This window comes from Colletotrichum orchidophilum (assembly GCF_001831195.1).
Source record: "Colletotrichum orchidophilum strain IMI 309357 chromosome Unknown Scaffold_78.1, whole genome shotgun sequence".
Classification (NCBI taxonomy): domain Eukaryota; kingdom Fungi; phylum Ascomycota; class Sordariomycetes; order Glomerellales; family Glomerellaceae; genus Colletotrichum; species Colletotrichum orchidophilum.
In genome coordinates, this window is record NW_019173034.1 from 151,223 (window position 1) to 170,687 (window position 19,465).

Consider the following 19,465-nt stretch of genomic DNA (forward strand, 5'->3'; position numbering starts at 1 on the left):
CACCTCAATCGACCCCAGCACCAGACTCACTGACGACGAACGCGACCGCTTCCTTGAAACCCCGTGAACCTACTTCGACAAAACCTACGAACCGAACTCCCCCAACACCACTCCAAGCAAATAATTTGGCAGTAGGACGTCCAGTCTTCATCCTACATCATGGTATGGGCCATTCGTGTCCACTCTGATCGATAGCAGTGTTAACTCGAGCATTAGCCTTCCGCTACCGGCCAGAACTGGGAGAAATACCAGAAGACCTACGCAGACGATGAAGTTGAAGAGAAGAAGATCACACCGTTGACTGATGAGTTCGTCACCCAGCCAGCTCAGAGCTGCGATTAGTTGCCGACTAACACTACCCAGAGATATCCAAGTGCTGAAGACGTACGGCGCCGCCCCGTATGGTGCTGCCATCAAGAAGCTCGAGCAACAGATCAAGGAAAAGCAAACGAGCGTAGACGAGAAGATTGGTGTCAAGGTAGCCACGCCCCTCGGTGGCTGATGCAACTAGGGCTGACTTGACTAGGAATCCGATACGGGTCTTGCCCCTCCTCACCTTTGGGACGTAGCAGCAGACCGGCAACGCATGTCGGAAGAACAGCCTCTTCAGGTCGCCCGGTGTACAAAGATCATCCCCGACGAAAAGGACGACTCCAAGAGCAAATATGTCATCAACGTCAAGCAGATTGCCAAGTTCGTCGTGCAGCTGGGCGAGAGAGTGAGCCCTACGGATATCGAGGAGGGTATGCGAGTCGGCGTCGATAGGAACAAGTACCAGATCCTCCTGCCGCTTCCACCCAAGATCGATGCAAGCGTTACGATGATGACGGTCGAGGAGAAGCCCGATGTTACATACGGAGACGTTGGTGGTTCAAAGGAGCAGGTTGAGAAGCTGCGCGAAGTCGTCGAGATGCCCCTTCTATCGCCAGAGCGGTTCGTCAACCTCGGTATCGACCCACCGAAGGGTGCTCTACTCTATGGACCCCCCGGTACCGGAAAGACCCTCTGCGCACGAGCTGTCGCCAACAGAACAGACGCTACCTTCATCCGAGTCATCGGCAGTGAGCTAGTCCAGAAGTATGTCGGTGAGGGTGCGAGAATGGTGCGCGAGCTTTTCGAGATGGCGCGGACGAAGAAAGCCTGCATTATCTTCTTTGACGAAATTGACGCCATTGGTGGTGCCCGCTTCGACGATGGTGCTGGTGGAGACAACGAGGTTCAGAGAACTATGCTGGAGCTCATCACCCAGCTGGACGGTTTCGACGCTCGTGGCAATATCAAGGTCATGTTTGCCACCAACAGGCCTTCCACTCTCGACCCCGCCCTGATGAGACCCGGTCGTATCGATCGTAAGATCGAGTTCTCCCTGCCCGACCTCGAGGGCCGCGCCAACATTTTGCGTATTCACGCCAAGAGCATGTCAGTCGAGCGGGACATTCGTTGGGAGCTCATCTCGCGTCTGTGCCCCAACGCTACGGGCGCCGAGCTTCGCAGTGTCTGCACAGAGGCTGGCATGTTCGCCATCCGCGCCCGGAGAAAGGTAGCGACGGAGAAAGACTTCCTCAGCGCCGTGGACAAGGTTATCAAGGCTAACCTCAAGTTCAACTCGACGGCCAGCTACATGCAATACAACTAAGGAGGAGGGGATCCAAAGGTTACGGACGAGACGGTGGGGTCATGGAGTTTCGTCATGTCCTTTTTTTTAAAAGGCTGTAAGAATAGGCAGGCTTCGGAATCGGGCAAGGTCTAGAGGGCGTGATACCTTTGAGAGAAAGGAGAAATAGATCATGCTTTTCTTGTGCCAGTCGGGTTTTCTGCCTCGAGAAGTGATTCACCGCGGGAAGCGATTTACAAGTGATTTTTACAAGCCTGGCCTTCTCTGCTTCCATATCTCGGCTTCAACTCCTTTTCCAGTGATGACGGTCAAACCTGTGGGCATGAGACGCACATGCAAAGCAGGGAAAAACGAGAAAACGAGAGCAGAATCCGTATTGCAATATTCCGAGCAACATTCATTTGGGAAGGAAAAGTGGGAGAGAAACAAACCGAATGGAGAACCCAAAGACACTGCACAGTTCTTGGCGTCAGCGTAGCAGATTGCCAGAGTTGTCCAGTAATGTGACCAACGGCCCGAGGAGCGAGATACTGCCTCATCATGGGAATGAATATGCAGAAGGAAACGCCTAGACATGAGGCTTGGCTTGACAGACTTGGTATTGTTGGCTGTATAATTACATTGAAAACTACAGCTAGATGAAGCTCTCTGGCCTCTCTCCAGCCCACCTGCCTTGATGACAAAGGTCGTAATACGTCGACCCCTTGATTTCGCGGTTTCCCTAATGATATCTTCCTCCCATGTGAAACAAAACCTCTCATGCTGCCTCAGCATTGCTCCAGATTTCCCCATTACCAAATGATATGCATGCCTTCATTAGCAGGGCCGTACGCTCAACAGGTCCTTCATGAGTGTTTTGACAATCAAAAAAAAAAAAGAAAAAAAACCTTGAACGCTATGATATGAAAAAAAAAAAAGAGAAATGCCACCGCTGGCTTCGAAGTCATTCAAACTGATTCTATACGTGACAGACAGCCCAGGCAAACAACGTCGCCCTCGGTGCCCTTCTCGATACAGCAGCGACTGCAGACCATCTGCCTATGACCGCCGCCCGTCCAACCGTCGTGTCGTGTGGCCTGACCGGTCCTCTTTGACTCCTCGTCTGCTCTTGATTGTCGTTGTCTGTCATCATCGACATCATCCATAGTACACGATCGTGAGAGGTCGACTCCGCCATGCTCTTCTTGCTCCTGTTGCGCGCTGTTGATGCCACCGTTGCTGCTCGGCCGTCCATCCTTCTCCCAGCCCTGGCACTCTCTAACGCAGACGTAACACGATCGCTGGCCACAACCCTGGCAGTCTGCAAATGAGTCGAGGTCTGATTTCTTGGTGGGGCGGCGATGGCAGATGTGGCAGGGGGCCAAGGATGAGGGCGTCTTGGGTCTGTTGCCAGCCGCGTCCGCTTGGTCTCGCGCCGCATGGGAGGTGGGGTGAGACTCTGTCGACGACCTGCTGCCCCGTCTTTGCTGCGGATCATGCTGTGGTGTAGGATCGCTATTCAAGCTACCCAGATCCACATGATCAATGTTGTCGTCGTGGAACACGCGCTGCCGTTTGGCTACAGGAAGTGGCGCTATCTTGCGAGGCAACGAGTCGAGGTTCTGGCGAGAGTCTTCGGGGACGATGGTGCTGGGGAAGCCATATTGGAACCTCATCAGGTCATTGTTACTGCTGGGGAAACGGGGGAAAATGCTTTGCTGTTGCTGCTGCTGTTGTTGAATCTGCTGCTGAATGGGCCTGCCTCCAAAAACGCCGTCAGCGTTCCAGTTGTTCGTCGCGGCCTGGTACTGGGCGAGCTTCTCGTGCAGGGGGCCTTGTAACTGCAATTCGTTGTTGGTGTTGGCGTCGTTGACGTCTCGTCTACGCTTCCTGCCGGACGCCATCAGCCGTGGATGCTCCTCGGCGATGGATGGCATTGGGCTCTGTTCGGTTCGGTTCGATTCGGGCTGGGGGGGTTGAGGATCGTCTGTAATGCTCGTGGACAGATGCAGAGGTTTTTCCTTGGTTGGAAGGAGGCAAGAAGCAAAGCGTTGGTGGTGGTTGGAGTCTTGCTCGGCGAGGTAATGTTCGCTGACAAGGTTCCTCCTAAGTTTCTCTAGTCGATAAGAAGAACCAAATGGAGAGGGGAAAATGGCGACGAAAAGAAAGCCGTTGAGGGTTTTCTTTTTATTCAAAGAGAGAGGAAGCGAGAGCACACAAGAAGAGGGAGGTCGTAATGACGAGCGTAAAACGATCCTTCCCACTCACTCTTCTTGAATCGGCAGCTCCTGCATAGAGGAGGGGAAAGGTGATTGCGGTGGTGGTGTTGCTACTGCAGTTAATTAGCTGCAGGCACATCCGTCCATGTGAGCAGGCTCTGGCCGGCAGGGAGGTGGCCAGGCTCGGCGCGGAGCTTTTGGGCCTGGCGGCAGTTGTCCAGTTGGGTGATAAGGTGGACACCGCCTGGCATGAGATCACAAACTGGTCAAGTCGGCTCGGGCTTTCTGTCAGCGCAGTCATCTCAGTGGGCTCAGCGCTTGATCCAACTGTTCGGAAAGCGCGCCGGCCGCTAGGAAATCGGTTATTCCCCTCCGTAAATTCCAGTCATTCCTGTCCTTTGAGGTTCAGGTTGCTGGAGGGAGCACCTTCAAGAGACCCACCAGATTCGTCCTCCCACCAATTGACAACCCCTGACTACCTTACCTGCCTATCCACTTAGGTGTCCCCGGCCTCTCCTCAAAGTTAGGTTGCTCAGAAACTGCTGGTCATCGACGACAAATGGCACTTAGAATGCCTGCAAAGTCACAGGACTTTGTAGCACAACAGGTAGGGGTCTAGGAAAACATGAGACGAAACATCGTTTCGACAATTCAATAAATTATGGATAACTTGAAAACAGGTATCTATTTGAATTGATCAGTGTCACTTTTTCGATTCATTTCACGACTGCATCTCAGCCGTTGATTCGCCGAAATGTTGTTGAAGACGTCGTTGTTCCCAGCTGCCCCTGGTTGCGAAGAGGATATGTTTGCCTGTACATGACTCCATACCGAAAGAGGTGCGTTTCCGTTGTTGGCTCGGAGCAGACTCACAGTCCTGCCTCGGACAAACTCGGCTTGTATTTTGTTGCATTGCACATGAATGAAAACATGAGCATACGAAACATTGCATTGTAATCTTGTCTTGTCATTATCAAGGAGTCAGGTATTGAAAAAGGACCATCTGATTTACACTCTATCGCTCCCCATATTGCTCCCAACGATGAATCTCGTCTCTGCCGCCTCCACTAACAAAGGAGCTGTTTTAGAGAGCCTAGTATAACATACACAGAGACAACCGAAATGTTGCCATGCTAGTTTAGTGGCGAACCTTGGTGTCCTTGGGAGGGTCGTAGGCGAGCTTTCTCGACTTGAGCCAGGCCCACTTGTACTTCTTGACCCAGACACTGAGGGCCCAGAGGGAGGCCGATACAACGAGAACCTTCATACCCATGCGCTTGCGATCGTCCATCTCGGGCTCAGCGGCCCAGTTGAGGAACTCGACAACGTCCTTGGCCATCTGCGAGGTGGAGGCGGGGGTGCCGTCCTCGTACTCGACGAGGTCCTCGTAAAGGACACGGGCCATGGCGATACCGGTACCGGGGAAGTAGGGGTTGAAGTTCATGCCGGGAGCGACGACGGCACCCGCGGGGGGCTCCTCGGGGTAACCGGTCAACAAGCTGAAGATGTAGTTGCAGCCACCGTGGCGGGCCTTGACGATCAAGCTCAGGTCGGGGGGGAGGGCACCGTTGTTGGCAAAACGGGCAGCCTCCTCGTTCTTGTAGGGGTCGGGCATGTAATCGGAAATCTTGCCGGGGCGCATCTCGATGTCGCCCTGCTCGTTGGGCTCACCGGGGTACTCGTTCTCCTCGGCCATGGCCTTGGCCTCGTCGACAGTCAAGACGGTACCGACGAGAGTTCGGTAGGGGACACGGCTGAGAGAGTGGCAAGAGGCGCAGACCTCACGGTAGACCTGGAAACCGCGGCGGAGACTGCATTTCAGTGTAAGCGTCATACATCCCGGATGGTCGGAAAAGTGGCGATGTGCTTACGCCTGGTGGTCGAAGGTCTTGAACCATTGCTCGTGAACCCAAGGGTAGTTGGTAGGGTGCAGACTGGAGATGATAATTTAGCTCAATGCTCGTTTGTTGTCGGTCGGCCCCGGTTTCATTGCCGATTATGCCTCAACCCCAGGGATTCGGCGGCATTCGAGCAATTGACACGCAGCGACCGTGAGCGGATATGCAAGACTCACCCCTCCTCAGCCGGTGCCGCAGCATTGGCGGAAGGTCCGTAGAGGTGGTAGTACCAGGCCATGGAGCCCAAGGCGAGAGACGTCGACGTGACGGCGGCGAGGTTCAGTCTAGAGGAAGCTTCGGCACCAGCGCCGCTGGATGTAGAGGCCGCACGCTGTATCAATCATTGTCAGCAATTTGCTCCGAGTTCAATGATGTCCGTCGATGACAATTGAGGCGGCTCGGGTGTGTTCGTTGGCGGTAGGTCGGATTGCCTCGGGACTTTCGACTCGTGATCAGCTCAGTGATTCTGCGTACCTTTGAAATCGTGACAGCGCCATTTGTGAATGTGCGCGCCGAGCGCAAGCAGGACCTTGCCAACATGATGGGCGAGCCGTATCCGCAGCTACAGAGACAGCCGCGAACAGAATGATGGGGCAATTGGTGGTTGGTCCTCTTGTGGCGGAGGTCGTTTCTATGGTACAGCAGTCGAGGCAGGAGAAAATCGCTTGAGGCAGTTTTCGAGTGCCTTAGGTATGGGACGTCTCTGATTGGCCGATGGGCACGGTCAATGACATCTTCCGTTCCGGCGACTTCTCGCTTCCTTCGTCTTACCCGTAGTTGCCCGGTTGCGCTCAATTGACCAGACGTATTTCCGATCGCCCGTATCACCCAACAGCTGGCGTCCGCCATCCCTCGGACTGAGAAATATAACCCCCATGATTGGCCTGACTTGGATGCAACTGCAACGATCTACTACATGCATCACAACACGACATTAGACGACAATTCGTGTTAATTCTACCAAAAAAGGAAAAGGAAAAAAATTCTCTCATCCATCTATAGACCGCGACAAAAATTCAAAAACACAGAAACAAAAAGAGAAGAACCAATTCGGAAAGCCTTGGCTGCATCACAGACTTCGAAAATGAGATGAACTTGCGGCAAACAGCTAGTAAGTTGGGTATCAGGTGGGTTTTATTCGACAAAACTACAAAACTTTTAAACCTTCGCCAAACCGAATGTACCTCCTGCAATCAATGGCAGGTATGCTATCGGTGTATGCATACTTTTTTTTTTAAAACCAAATGGACAGCCACGCCTTTCAGATGCGTACTGGATCGACTGCCTTTGCGAACATCAATCGACAATCAGCTACTTTGGTGTGGTCATTTCTGTTCAGGACTTCGCGAGGACCTCGCGGCGCTGCTTTACTGCGTCGGCCAACTGATCAAGGACAGATACGGTGTCGTCCCAGTGGATGCATGCGTCTGTGATGCTGACGCCGTACTTCAGGCCCTCCTTGCCCTCCTTCGGCACCTTTTGGTTGCCTGTCGAGAAATTAGCGTCTACTACTACATGCAAAACCTAGACAGGTACTCACCCTCATTGATGTTGCTCTCAATCATGACACCCATAATGCCAGTCTCGCCACCGGCAATCTGGCCGGCGAGGTCGGCAGCAACTTTGGGCTGGTTCTTGTGATTCTTCAAAGAGTTGCCATGGCTGCAATCGACCATTAGTCTTTGTGGAAGACCGGCCTTCTCCAGTGCAGCCTTCGCCTCTGCGATATTCTTGGCATCGTAGTTGGTGCCTCGAGTACCGCCTCTGAGAATCGTGAAGCAGTCCTCATTGCCCAGCGTACCGACAACGGCCACGACACCGGGTTTGGTAACAGAAAGGAAGTGGTGAGGATGCCTGACAGCGCCAATGGCATCAATCGAGACACCGAGCGAGCCGTCAGTGCCGTTCTTGAAGCCAACGGGGAAACTGAGACCACTTGCCAGCTCTCGGTGCAACTGGCTCTCGGTGGTCCTGGCGCCAACTGCGCCGACGGACAGCAGATCAGCAAGGAACTGGGGCGAGATGGTATCAAGCATCTCGCTGGCAATGGGCATGCCCTTGTCGGTGAGGTCAACGAAGAGTTGCCTGGAGAGGCGCAGGCCCTTGTTAATCTTGAAGCTGTTGTCGATATCCGGATCGTTGATGAGTCCCTTCCATCCAACTGTTGTGCGGGGCTTCTCAAGGTAGGAGCGCATCACGATGAGGAGCTCGTCCTTATGCTTCTCCTTTTCTTGCAACAACATATCGCAGTACTCGAGAGCAGCTTTGGGGTCGTGGATAGAGCATGGGCCGATGATGACCAGCAATCTTTCCTTCTTATCGGTGCCATTGACGATAGCGACGGATTCATCGCGACCCTCAATCACGGTTTGCTTCGACTTGGGTGTTTGGGCAATCTCGTGCTGGAGAAGATCGGGCGACGTCAGCGGGTTGTAGCCGCGAACTAACATGCCAATTAGCTTCGGATGGCCTCTGGGAAAGGATCGGTGCAGTGTTTACTTCTCCAATCTTCGCTCTCGGCCTTGTTGCCGACGTTCTTGTTCTCGATGAAGAAGCTCTGCGGTAGAGTGGTGAGTCAGAGGTGTATTCGCGCGCAATGGACCGGGGGTTTTGGTGAGAGACGACTTACAGACATGGTGGCAGCGAGGAAATTCAAAGGCAAGACGCAATTGGACGCAGAATGCTTAGTGAAGGGTGAACAAGTTTGCAAGCAACAAAAGTTGACGAGTGAAAATGTGCAATTGAAAGAGATAGACTTTTTTGGGAGTTGTCTCCTTCTGGATTTGTAGGCTGCGGTGTCCCAGGAGGGCAGCTTCGAGGACGGAATACCTTACATCAGAGCAAATGGGCGAAGACTCATTCGTCCCCTGCTCAGTGCCACCCCGGCCGGTACCTTAGTACCCCGCCGAAGACGGCCCAGAAAAAAGTTGAGCACCACATCAGCCAGGGCATCTCATGCAAGTTGCACCAAACTTGCCACCATCTCATTGACCAGTGACTGAGGTGCAGTGAGGGGTATCCTTGCCGCGCCTTTCTCGCTGAATTTGGCTGTGACGTACGTACCCCTGTGGACCTATCTACTATGTAGGTAGCTGGAGTCAGTGGCGCCACAAAATGGGTCTCACCGCCTGGAAAATGCCCGCAACAGCACCGAAGAACGGGCATTTGCAGACTGCAGTCAGTGTCAGTGCTACGTCGACTTGGGATGCCCTCAGCTGGCGACTCCCATCCAATCTGCTCCAACCTATCCGGGACGAACACTTGGAGCACATGGCACTTTAATTATAAAGACGCCCTGGTCTTATAAGTCATCTAACCACATCCAATCTACTCTTAGTACTCCAAAAATGCATTGGACATCACCGATGTCGCTTGGAACCCCAGATACTAGTCACACAATACGACAAGACATTACATCAAAGCCTAGATTGTCTTTTTCAGGGGCTTATAAGCCTCCTTTTCCATTTTCCCGTGGCCGTTGAAACGACCATAAACCCACTTCAAAAGACTCGTGCTTGCAGTCATCAGCACCGCCGAGAAGGTGAATAACCCCACACGCTGTACGGTGTTGAGAACGGCGAAAATAGGGTAAGGGTACCTGCAGCTAGTTAGCGGGCTAGAAACCTAGTCGAGGAGAGAGCATCATTCATACCATCCATTCCTGCTGAAGCACAGTTCAACCCAGCCCCAGTACAGGAAAGCAAAAATCATGCTAATTGCCATGGCCGAGTACGCGCGAATCGTCCATGGCGGGCTGAACAGGACGAGGTCGAGAGACAGGACGACAGCAGGGACCAGGTGGAATCCAACATCCGGTAGCCAGTGAAGCTCATACCCCTCAGGAATCAACAACCGCTTATCGATGGAGCGGATTCCCCAGTATAAGATGCTGATGAGCACCTCGAGCGGCGCTGCCGTGGTCGACAGAGCATTCTTCACAGCGAACAATGAAGGGCTTAGGGTGATGTCGGCCAGCAGTCCCGTCACAAACGTCACAAACGACAGGATCAGTCCGATGTTGGTGAGGTGCTGGTAATTCCCTCCGAAGCCCATGGAGATGTCATGAGTGAGTCCGTTCAGGAAGTTGAAGGATGCTAGGAACGAAACGATGCCGGTAACGTGCAGCAAGAGAGATGCTGTCCGGGAAGGCGATTGCAGCCGTTGCAGCTGATGTTTGGCCATCTTGTCTTGCCTTGACCTGAATTCTGACGAAGATGTCGTGTGTTCCGAAGTGGTGGTTTTGGTGTAGATTGATCTAAGAAGGGATGAGATGGCAGTTCAGCAATGAGACGAGCCCAAAGGAAAGGAATTGTTGAGGGATGGCGCGCAGGGAGAGGGATGCCCGAGGGGTTGGGTCGTCATTTGTCGTTGATGATTTGAGACGAAACTTTGTGAAGGAGGGGCAAGGAGCTTCTTTTTTCTCTATCCCCTTAAGAAAAAGCTTGCAGTCAACTAATCAGGGCGCTGAAATGATGCATCGTCAGGCTGACGACGGGACCGCGGCAACTTGTAATTATCCGGTGCCTTTGGAAGGCTTCGTCATGAGGTCACTGATGGATCCCGGCGGCGCGGTCCCCGTCCCTGATCGCACCCTACCAAGATGCACGCAGGCCCCCTAACCTGGAAGCCCCATCACAGCCCGCGGCATGTTTTGCCGGCCGCTAAAGTCAAACTAGGAACCCTCTGTGGGTCCAGCGCCAACAAGGCTACTTTACTTTGGCTGCCACTTCCCTGGTAAGTTGACCTGATTGGATCAATTGAGAGCTTCCTGCAAATCACCACAAGCTTCCTAGATTTCCATCTCAGCCTTACCACGCCTCTGGCAGACACACTCTCGGCCACCACACTCGCCGCAGCCGCAGCCGCCGCCATACTTTTGACCTTGATCATTGACAAGATGGCTGACGAGGACGCCAAGAACAACAAGCGAAGCCATGCGGACCTTGTCGCACAGGATGACGGTAAGCACACGCGACTCGGAACTCTGCTCTAGTGCTTCCCTCTGACCAAGGTTGGACTGACGGCGTGGGTAGACAGCTCCTCCGACGACGATATGGGCCCCCAGCTTCCCTCCCAAGCACCCAAGAAGAAGAAGCGCCGCGTTCTCCCATACGAAAAGCTGTACATCGCTGCGCTGCCCAAGTCGAGCCGGTATTCCAAATCTCTGATGCACAAGGAGCAGCTGTCTTTCGTGACAGTGACGCCTCTGACGGACTTTATCGTGACCTCATCAGTAGATGGTGTTGTCAAATTCTGGAAGAAGGTGGCCGAAGGCATAGAATTTGTCAAGGAGTTTAAGGCGCACGTTGACGAAATCAGGTCCGTCTCTGTCAGCCAAGACGGAAGAAGCTTCGCAACCGCTGGGTCAGACAAGACTGTCAAAATATTCGATGTCATCACGTTCGATCTCCTGGCGATGCTGAAGTTGAACTTTGTACCGAGTTGTCTTTGCTGGGTTCACAACCGAGGGGCTTCGCTGCCTCTACTTGCAGTCTCCGAAGAAACAAACTCCAACATCCACATTTTCGACGGAAGGGGAGAGAGGCAAGACCCGGTTCATACCATCAGGTCTCTGCACAGAAGCCCTGTATCGATCATGGCTTTCAACAGTGCCTATGACTGCGTGTTGTCTGCGGACGAGAAGGGCATGCTGGAGTATTGGCGACCGAGCGGTGACTACGAGAAGCCAGACAACGTGTTTGAGTTCAAGGCTTCCACAAATCTGTTCGACTTTAAAAAGGCAAAGTCAGTACCAACATCGATTACGGTTTCACCAACAGGCAAGCGGTTTGCGACTTTCTCCCAGCCAGACAGAAAAATCCGAATCTTCGACTTTGCCTCTGGAAAACTGTACCGCACATATGACGAATCTCTTCAGGTAATTGAGGATATGCAGCATGCTGGGTTGGCGCTGCAAAAGCTGGAATCCGTGGAATTCGGTCGCAGATTCGCCGTCGAGCGAGAGATTGACTCGGCTGCTTACAGAGACAAGGCAAACGTCATCTTCGACGAGTCTGGCAACTTCATTCTCTACGGCTCAATAGCCGGCATTAAAGTGCTAAACACCTACACTAATCAGATCATCAAGGTGTACGGCAAAGACGAAAACTTTAGAGCTGTCAACCTGGCGATATACCAAGGTCAACCGCAGAAGAAGGGCATTACTACAGTCGAGATGGGTGCTTCTGCCAATCCCCTGCTTCAGGAGTCCGAGTCCAGAGATCCCATCTTGATAACGACTGGAGTGAACAAGCAGCGGTTTTACATGTTTACCAATGACGAAGAAATCTCAAAGTCTGTGCGAGATGTCCAAAATGAGAAGCCTACTATGCTTGGCCACAAGAAGGCAGCAGAGGCCAAGAAGGCAGAGACTGGAACCGCCGCTGTAATCCACACCAACTATGGCGACATTCACATTCGTCTCTTCCCAGATGCGGCACCCAAGGCTGTCGAGAACTTCGTCACCCATTCAAAAAGCGGCTATTACAACAATACAATTTTTCACCGTGTTATCCGCAAGTTCATGATCCAAGGCGGAGATCCACTTGGTGACGGCACGGGTGGCGAGAGTATATGGGGAAAAGAATTCGCAGATGAATTCAGCAGTTTGAAGCACGACAAGCCGTACACAGTCAGCATGGCTAATGCAGGCCCGAACACCAATGGCAGCCAATTCTTTATCACAACGGAAAAGACGGTGAGTACAGTCTCTCAAGTGACCAGATGTAAAGCAGTCCTAACAGTTGCAAACAGCCTTGGCTGGACGGGAAGCATACAATTTTCGGGCGAGCAACCCAAGGGTTCGATGTTGTCCATAAGATCGAGAACGCGCGGACGTATAAGGAGAAGCCAGAGGAGGACATCAAGATTCTCAACATCGACATCATATAGCCCGTTCCGTCGAAAGACGCCAAGTAATGAAAGAGATGAGACCAAGCTACTCGAGACACCCCCACACAAGGGCACAAGTGAAATGGGACGGAAAAAGCAATTCGGGGATGCAGCATCCCCGCAAGCCTCGTCGCTGATACAGACAGGCTTCACGATGCAGCTGCAGATCGACTCGAGTCCACTCAAGTAAGTGAGGCTGTACTTTGTTCACGTGGACGCAAAAGGCCAGTATTGGGCCGCTTACGATCCCGCAATCGGCGGCGCTGCATCACCGCAACCCAATCTGGGCCCGATCTCGCCTGCCAGTCACCCCCGTACTTAAGGACGACGTTTGGGCGTAGCTCGTCTCCTGCGACGCGCGCAAGTCCGTTCTGCGAAGCGGGAAGGCCGACGTAGTTGCAACGCTCTCAACGTGCCTAGTCTACAACTCACCCTCGCCGTACATAGTGAAGACAGTGCGCTCAACCATTCCACAGATGGAGATTCCATAGACGCGGGCCCCCGGATTCCGTACCTGCGCTGCATGTTCGCGTAGCATGAACTAGCCAATCAGCCTGGTTCGACCCCGCCCCTTTCGGTTCGGCTCGTCCCTTTCTCGTTGCCAGGATTGAGGTTTCCGATCCAGCATGCCACGCCCAAAGAAGCCAGGGGCACCAGAGCCAAGGCGACGGAGCCGAAATGGCTGTTGGTGAGTTCACTATGCTCTGTAAAGACAGCTTATACAGCTTCCATTGATATCAGTCTTCTTACTGATTTCAACTGACTAACACGCCCGTAGGCCGTGCAAAGCTCGAAAGGTGAAATGTGGTGAAGAACACCCGACGTGTATTAAGTCCGTTTTATCTACAAACTAATGCCATGGCTTAGTAAAAGTTGTTTCAATGCGAGATTATGGTCAGTGCAGGGCTAACAACACATGAATAGTTGCCAACGAAGTGGCGAACCTTGCGATTACAGCGTACGACTGAACTGGGGCGGCCGTCGAACGAAGAGATCTCTTTCTCTAAGTACACTGACGGATACCACTCAGTCATCTGGAGAATCCCTTCAGTCACAACAATTGCCTTTCAATCATACGTTCGCTATCAACCCACCAAATCAGGGATCACAGCCGAAGCCTATGGCGAAACGCGTCCAGACCGCTCCTGTCAGTACCGAGACGGGGAAGAGAAAGCTTGAACAGCTAGAGACCCCGAACGAGTACTTAAGTCGATCTCAGAGTATTTCCACTCAAGCGACCCAGCAACAACATGGCAGTCCTCTTTCTCCGCCTCTTAGTATCACAAATCGTAATGCCCGAGGCTACTTGACGTCAAGTCTCTGTCGGATCGTTCCTGCAACCATAAACACTTCGCAGAGACTAGACAAGAGGTCGAATTCCTTAGTTCAGCCAAGCAACTCAGAAGTGTTCCGCCAGTACGGCCCTACATCTTCCCCAGTTTCTCTTATCGGGACCACTCCTCCCGCCTCTCTTCTTCGCCCTGATGCCATTTCAAAGCTAGTCGATCCCCCCTTGACACCCGTCTCGCTAGGGCTCAAATCTGACGATGAGACGAGATCACCAATTTTGAGTCTGCCCTCGCCAGCCTCCCCCGAGAATAGTCGACTATCCGTGGACTATCTGCTGACGAGTTCTCCTCGCCTTATCCATGGCGTGAACAAGGGAATGGTCCCCTCTTTTGACCCGCCACGATTCAACTCGGGGTCCAAGCAGGGGATGGCAGAAGAGGCCACATTCTATGGCTTCGATCTCGGTATTCCAGACGCTGACATTGCCCAGAATGATGACATGGGGGCCATATCCCAAACAGTGGCTTCTACAAGACATGTTGCGCGTACCCCTGTGTATACGTGTGGTGAACCATATCCCCAACACCCCGAACCCGGTCATAACGCCATGTCAGGGGTCGGGTACTACGGCCAGCCAATACCGATTTGGATACCACGAAACATTGGACCATTTCCTGCAAAGTGAGTCTCAACTAACTTGGACTGATTCAAGGCTAAATGCTAGAAGGCTTCGAGACAATCCCATGAATCTTCTTGTAAGTCAGAATTTGGATCTTCAGCTGCATCTTTTAATGAAACTGATGAATCCAACAAACAGTACTTTGTAAGCAGTCACGTCGTCTCCTTGCTTGCAGCCACGGAATAACGTTCAAACGGCAGCATCACTTTCTAAACCACACTGCGAAGGGTAAAGATTTCTAGAGATACTATTCTCAAGCCTGCTAACCCAGAAATAGTTCTCGTACCATATGACGACCCCAAATCCAACCCCTTTCGGACGATTTTGCCGCAAATGGCCGCTGGAAATGACCACCTGCTCAGCTTACTCCTAGCCTACTCGGGTAATTGGTCCCTCCGCGTATTGTTTCGCCCTGACCTGACGAGTTAGCCACAGCCGCCCACAGGTCAAGACTTCTCGGAAAGAAGGAGCCGCAGATGAGGATAGCACTCTGGGTGCAGGATATCTTCCCCGCCCTCCGGCATGCCCTCAACGATAGGGAGCAGATCATATCGAACACAAGCCTGGCCACCGCCATTATGCTCGCCTCGTTGGAAATTATCTCGCCCAGTGCGTTCGGGTACGATATACCATGGCAGCGGCACCTGAACCTGGCCCGGGACCTCATGTGGAGGCGGCTGGCCGACCTCCGCAGGATCGAGAACGGCCTACGGGAGGATGGCGCGTGTGCCTTTCTATGGAGTTGGTTCGCGTATTTAGATGTCCTGGGGAGCTTGAGCGGCGGGAGTCCCGACGAAGATTCATCGAGGTTCTGGTTCCTGGAGTACGCGGTACACAGCCCCGGCGACAGCCAGCATGAGATTGACTGCATCATGGGGTTCACCACGCGATGCGTCCAGATACTAGCCCAGATCGCGGAACTGGCGCGCCGCTGCGACGAGCAGCGGTTCGAGCTCAGCGGCCACCCACCACAGCTCGTCTGGTCTCCGAGCGCGGCTTGTCTCGAACGGGCTCAGCTGTTGGAGCAGGAGCTATTGTATAGCATGGCGCAGCCGTCACGACCGTGCAGACACATCAACCAGAGCCAGAGCGCCGAGGTTGAGGTCGAGGGATGGGACAACAGGGGCGAGGTTGTCCTCTTGAACGAGGCATTCCACTGGGCTGGGCTCGTGCACCTGCACAGGCGCGTCCTGGCCAAACCGCCGGATCACGAGGACGTCAAGGGGCCAGTAAGGAGGATCATTGCGTGTTTGGAGGGTATCAGGCCCGGCGGGTCGGCGGAGACGGGGTTTCTGTTTCCCATGTTCACGGCTGGCTGTAACGCGCTGGAGGGGGTCCAGAGGAGGAAGGTATTGGAGAGGTTTAGGAGCGTAGAGAGGAATGGGATGACGCAGGTACGTTGACTGTGTGTATCGTTGGCAAACTTGCTGGCGAAAAGCCATGAGTGGTGGTATTGAGCTGACTTGTTGTGAGAATAGGTACACAAGGCGAGAATGCTCATGGAAAATGTGTGGGTGACGGAGCAGCCGTGGGAGCCTTTTCTATGTACGGAATTTATTGGGTGATTTTTGGTCTCGTTTTGCGGATAGGGAAGAGACAGCAACCAGTATCGTTGTTTTCAGTGGAAAGGCATTTCTTTCTTGTCCACATATAAGGATGGCGTTAGATGGACATTCAAGGGCACATCAGAGAAGCATCGCATCGGTATCTGCATTTCATCTTAACGACGCTTACGAGACCTGATTAGAAATGGTGCTTTTACTTTGCGAGAAGGAAGCTCAGGCGGGATAAATATTAAGAGCCAGAAACAATACACGTGCTTGCCTTGATATCAAATTGCCTTTGAGGCGGAAGGATACCCTCCCCCCCAACAACAACAACAAGGACTTGCAAGATGAGAACTTTTGTTCGCATGTCTGGGGTTCAATGGGGAGGATGCCTGATGCTGTTAGTCTTCCTTCCCGGTTTTCCAGGCCAAGGGTGTCGGTGCCGAATCAAGAGACCATTTAACCAGACCGAGTAGTTTCTTTTTTCCCATCAAAAAGATTTTGAATCTAAATGGAACTCCTGGTCAGACGTTGTCTTGCTTTAATGGCAGCAACTTGCATGGCAAAAGCCACATCTTCACCGTCGCCGGCTTACATCGTTTAAACGTGTTATATTATTCCTCCATCACCATTTCCACAATAGTCAGAATATGTCCAAATGACTATAAAACTCTACCAGACGAGAAGGAAAGAGAATTCAAGAGTCTTACAATACATGGAAAAGTGAAAAACAAAGGAGGAAAAAAAGGGGAAAGAATTGTGCGTCAATCGCGGACGGGAATTGAGCCCGACGTGGCTGGTTCATGTTAGTTCAAATGTTCTTTGCGAGGTTGTTTTGGGTCACGGGCAATGGTGCTTACGGGTCGAACCCACAACCTTGAGATTAAGAGTCTCACGCTCTACCGATTGAGCTAGCCGGGCAGGCTTTTGAGGATTGGTGTATGTTGAGTACAGCGGAACGGTTGATACTGGGTTGGGATTTTGGTGGGTGGTGTTTGCGGATGGGATGGGGTCTCCGTCTCCGAGGGCATGGAGACCCTCCTAAACTGGGACCGTCGTCCCCGTCCCCTCCAGGTACTTGGGTTATTCAGTTGGCCATCCTCGGAGTAGCTTTTCACCACGACCTATAATCATGACTCGGGACAGAGGACTGGAGAAGCAAATGGCAGTCAAGCATGCAAGGAGCGAGAGAGAGTTTGCGCGCAAATTGTACAGTGTTTTGGGTTTAAATTACTGCTATGAACCAGCCAAAAATATGTCCCATCCCAAAAAAGTTCAACAAGGTCGAGTCTTTCCCTGTTCTTAATTCCTTTCCCAACGCCCAGAATGGTATATAAACTTGATTCCTGTCGATTTCGACAAAGAGAGGAAGAAATGGTTGGAGGAGGTGTTACGGTGAGATAAAAAAAAAAAGGCCAGCTCGGCTGAGTACAAAGAAAAAGGGATAAATAAAACTTGTTCCTTAGAAACACACTCTTGTTTTCGTTTCGACTTTCTTTCACTCGTCCTCATGATCATCACAGCGTCTTTCTTCAACCGCCCCCAGTTTATCTTGCTTGCCCAAAGGAGAACTGGTGTGGCGGCGGGCTCTTCACAGGCGCGTCGGCGTAGGCGCCGGGGATTGGCACGGCGTCGTAGACGGGCTCGTCCGCAGCCATGGGGGCGTGTTGCTGAGGCTGTCCCTGAGATGGCTGCTGCTGCTGCTGCTGCTGCTGGAAGGGGAATGCCGGGCCGGGTCCCTCGGGCGAAGTGGGCGTGTACGCCTCTTGTCCAGGCTTCGTTGCCGCGCGTGCCTTTGTCGGGGGCGCCTGGAGCTGGAAGGTGGGCTTGGGCTTGTTGAAGCTGGACTCGGGCTCGACGAAGCGTGTGCCCGGCGTGAAGGGGGAGGCCCCCGCCTCCTCGATGCGGGACAGGCTCTCGAACGTCTTGTCCGGGTGTCGGGGAGAAAGGGCGTACTGGGAGTAGAGGCCGGGTGACTTGAGACCAGGTGACTTGAGGCCGGGGGTGTTGGGTGCCGACTGGGTGCGGAGCTGGGCCAGGTAGAGGTCGGAGCGGGCGCGGTCGCGCATATCCATGGACTTGTGGAGGCGGCGCTTGGTGTAGTAGCGGTAGAAGATGATGCTGTAGAGCAGAACGCAGATGACGTCGATGACGATCTCGATTACCATACAGATGAGGGCCCAGTTCTGGAGGCGGCAGATGAGGGCGTAGTCGACCTTATCGCTAAAGACCTCAGCGCGCTTGTTCTCCTTGCATGACCAACCCCACATGTCCTTTCCGCCGCCGTTATTTCGGCTCGTCTGGAAGATGCCGGCGGCGATGGCCCACATGACCATGGAAATGATGAACCAGCCGATGGCAAAGAGAGTGTAGTAAGTTGAGACCTTTTCGGCACGTTGATGTCCGCCGCGGCAGTAGGCGAGTAGGACGCCAATACAGACAGCAAGGGAGATTGAAGACACTGTGTACGTTGTTAGATAAGGAAGAGACTGACAATGCCGTGAACCCGTTGACTTACTGGTGATAACAAGGACCTGGGGCCAGACGGCGGTTCCTTCAGCCCATGATGGCAGACCGCTCTGGGCAGGGAGGCGTTTTGTAGCGTTGAAGATCTGGAAAGAGGCGGCAATCATAGAGATGATGATCAGACTGCAGCTAAAGCTGACGCCACGAAGAGCGAACTTTGCCATGCGGACGCGGGTCTTGATTTTCTACACAGTGAGAGTTAGCTTTATGTGGGCTCTGCTAGACCAAGAGCATACATACCAAGTCGCGTGCTTGTTCCTTGTCGGTCGCCGCTTCACGCTTCTCCAAGATATCCTCCTCGCGGAAAGTCGGGCTGAGCGGGTTCTCGACAATCTTCCTTGCGGGTGTCCCGGGCACCCTCATGGCGCTCTTGAGCGGTGATCTTGGAGTCATGGGGACGGCGACGGACTCGCGGTTGCCGCCGCTGTTGTTGATGTACCCGAACCCGATATCCCCGGGTTGGGACTGAGGCACTTCAGACCTCACAGGGTCGGCGAACGGTGACCGTACGCCGTCGACGGGAGAGTGAACTGATGTGGCCTCTGCGAAGCGAGGAGTGCGAGGGGGCTTGAGTGATGAGTCTGAGGAGGACGAATCTGTGGATGCTGATCTAGCCGGGGCGAGGTTGAGAGCGGCAGGCCGCCTTCTGTCTTCTGGCAAAAGTTGTTAGCATACAGTGTTGAATGACATTACTAGGCTCGGGTAAAAACACACCTTGGAAAGCCATGGCTATGCTTTGTAACTGTGTTCCGGACAACGAAAGGTGGCAGCAAGAGAAGAGTGTCTAGTATATAGGAAAGGCACTCTTAGACTTGGGGTCG

At 53.1% G+C, this 19,465-nt stretch overlaps 9 protein-coding genes across 9 annotated transcripts; 3 read left to right on the forward strand and 6 right to left on the reverse strand.

Annotated features, from left to right (window-relative positions):
• Positions 1–216: 216 nt before the first annotated feature.
• Positions 217–1,636, forward strand: CORC01_08925 (26S protease regulatory subunit 7; the record flags this gene model as incomplete). Its single annotated transcript, XM_022620555.1, has 3 exons — positions 217–308; positions 364–478; positions 527–1,636. Coding segments are annotated over 3 exons (1,317 nt in total), but the record flags the coding sequence as incomplete, so codon positions are not given.
• Positions 1,637–2,562: 926 nt separating this feature from the next.
• Positions 2,563–3,888, reverse strand: CORC01_08926 (uncharacterized protein; the record flags this gene model as incomplete). The annotated part of the gene is made up of 2 exons (XM_022620556.1): positions 2,563–3,700; positions 3,863–3,888. The coding sequence occupies 2 exons, from the start codon at positions 3,886–3,888 to the stop codon at positions 2,563–2,565; spliced, it is 1,164 nt and encodes a 387-aa protein (XP_022472946.1).
• A 1,063-nt stretch (positions 3,889–4,951) lies between these two features.
• On the reverse strand, positions 4,952–6,251 carry CORC01_08927 (cytochrome c1; the record flags this gene model as incomplete). Its single annotated transcript, XM_022620557.1, has 4 exons — positions 4,952–5,624; positions 5,685–5,747; positions 5,888–6,042; positions 6,186–6,251. 4 exons carry the CDS (start codon positions 6,249–6,251, stop codon positions 4,952–4,954), a joined length of 957 nt encoding a protein of 318 aa, XP_022472947.1.
• A 795-nt stretch (positions 6,252–7,046) lies between these two features.
• Positions 7,047–8,346, reverse strand: CORC01_08928 (3-deoxy-7-phosphoheptulonate synthase; the record flags this gene model as incomplete). Its single annotated transcript, XM_022620558.1, has 4 exons — positions 7,047–7,198; positions 7,252–8,154; positions 8,211–8,268; positions 8,341–8,346. The coding sequence occupies 4 exons, from the start codon at positions 8,344–8,346 to the stop codon at positions 7,047–7,049; spliced, it is 1,119 nt and encodes a 372-aa protein (XP_022472948.1).
• A 788-nt stretch (positions 8,347–9,134) lies between these two features.
• On the reverse strand, positions 9,135–9,893 carry CORC01_08929 (uncharacterized protein; the record flags this gene model as incomplete). The annotated part of the gene is made up of 2 exons (XM_022620559.1): positions 9,135–9,309; positions 9,364–9,893. 2 exons carry the CDS (start codon positions 9,891–9,893, stop codon positions 9,135–9,137), a joined length of 705 nt encoding a protein of 234 aa, XP_022472949.1.
• Positions 9,894–10,343: 450 nt separating this feature from the next.
• CORC01_08930 (uncharacterized protein) lies at positions 10,344–10,601 on the reverse strand (the record flags this gene model as incomplete). The annotated part of the gene is made up of 1 exon (XM_022620560.1): positions 10,344–10,601. One exon carries the CDS (start codon positions 10,599–10,601, stop codon positions 10,344–10,346), a length of 258 nt encoding a protein of 85 aa, XP_022472950.1.
• Positions 10,602–10,608: 7 nt separating this feature from the next.
• CORC01_08931 (cyclophilin type peptidyl-prolyl cis-trans isomerase/CLD) lies at positions 10,609–12,602 on the forward strand (the record flags this gene model as incomplete). The annotated part of the gene is made up of 3 exons (XM_022620561.1): positions 10,609–10,672; positions 10,745–12,408; positions 12,465–12,602. 3 exons carry the CDS (start codon positions 10,609–10,611, stop codon positions 12,600–12,602), a joined length of 1,866 nt encoding a protein of 621 aa, XP_022472951.1.
• Positions 12,603–13,280: 678 nt separating this feature from the next.
• CORC01_08932 (C6 zinc finger protein) lies at positions 13,281–16,136 on the forward strand (the record flags this gene model as incomplete). Its single annotated transcript, XM_022620562.1, has 10 exons — positions 13,281–13,290; positions 13,381–13,399; positions 13,527–13,560; positions 13,633–14,573; positions 14,620–14,647; positions 14,710–14,715; positions 14,772–14,799; positions 14,849–14,953; positions 15,007–15,965; positions 16,050–16,136. The coding sequence occupies 10 exons, from the start codon at positions 13,281–13,283 to the stop codon at positions 16,134–16,136; spliced, it is 2,217 nt and encodes a 738-aa protein (XP_022472952.1).
• Positions 16,137–17,665: 1,529 nt separating this feature from the next.
• CORC01_08933 (uncharacterized protein) lies at positions 17,666–19,371 on the reverse strand (the record flags this gene model as incomplete). Its single annotated transcript, XM_022620563.1, has 4 exons — positions 17,666–18,579; positions 18,637–18,829; positions 18,885–19,297; positions 19,359–19,371. The coding sequence occupies 4 exons, from the start codon at positions 19,369–19,371 to the stop codon at positions 17,666–17,668; spliced, it is 1,533 nt and encodes a 510-aa protein (XP_022472953.1).
• Between the last annotated feature and the right edge of the window lie 94 nt (positions 19,372–19,465).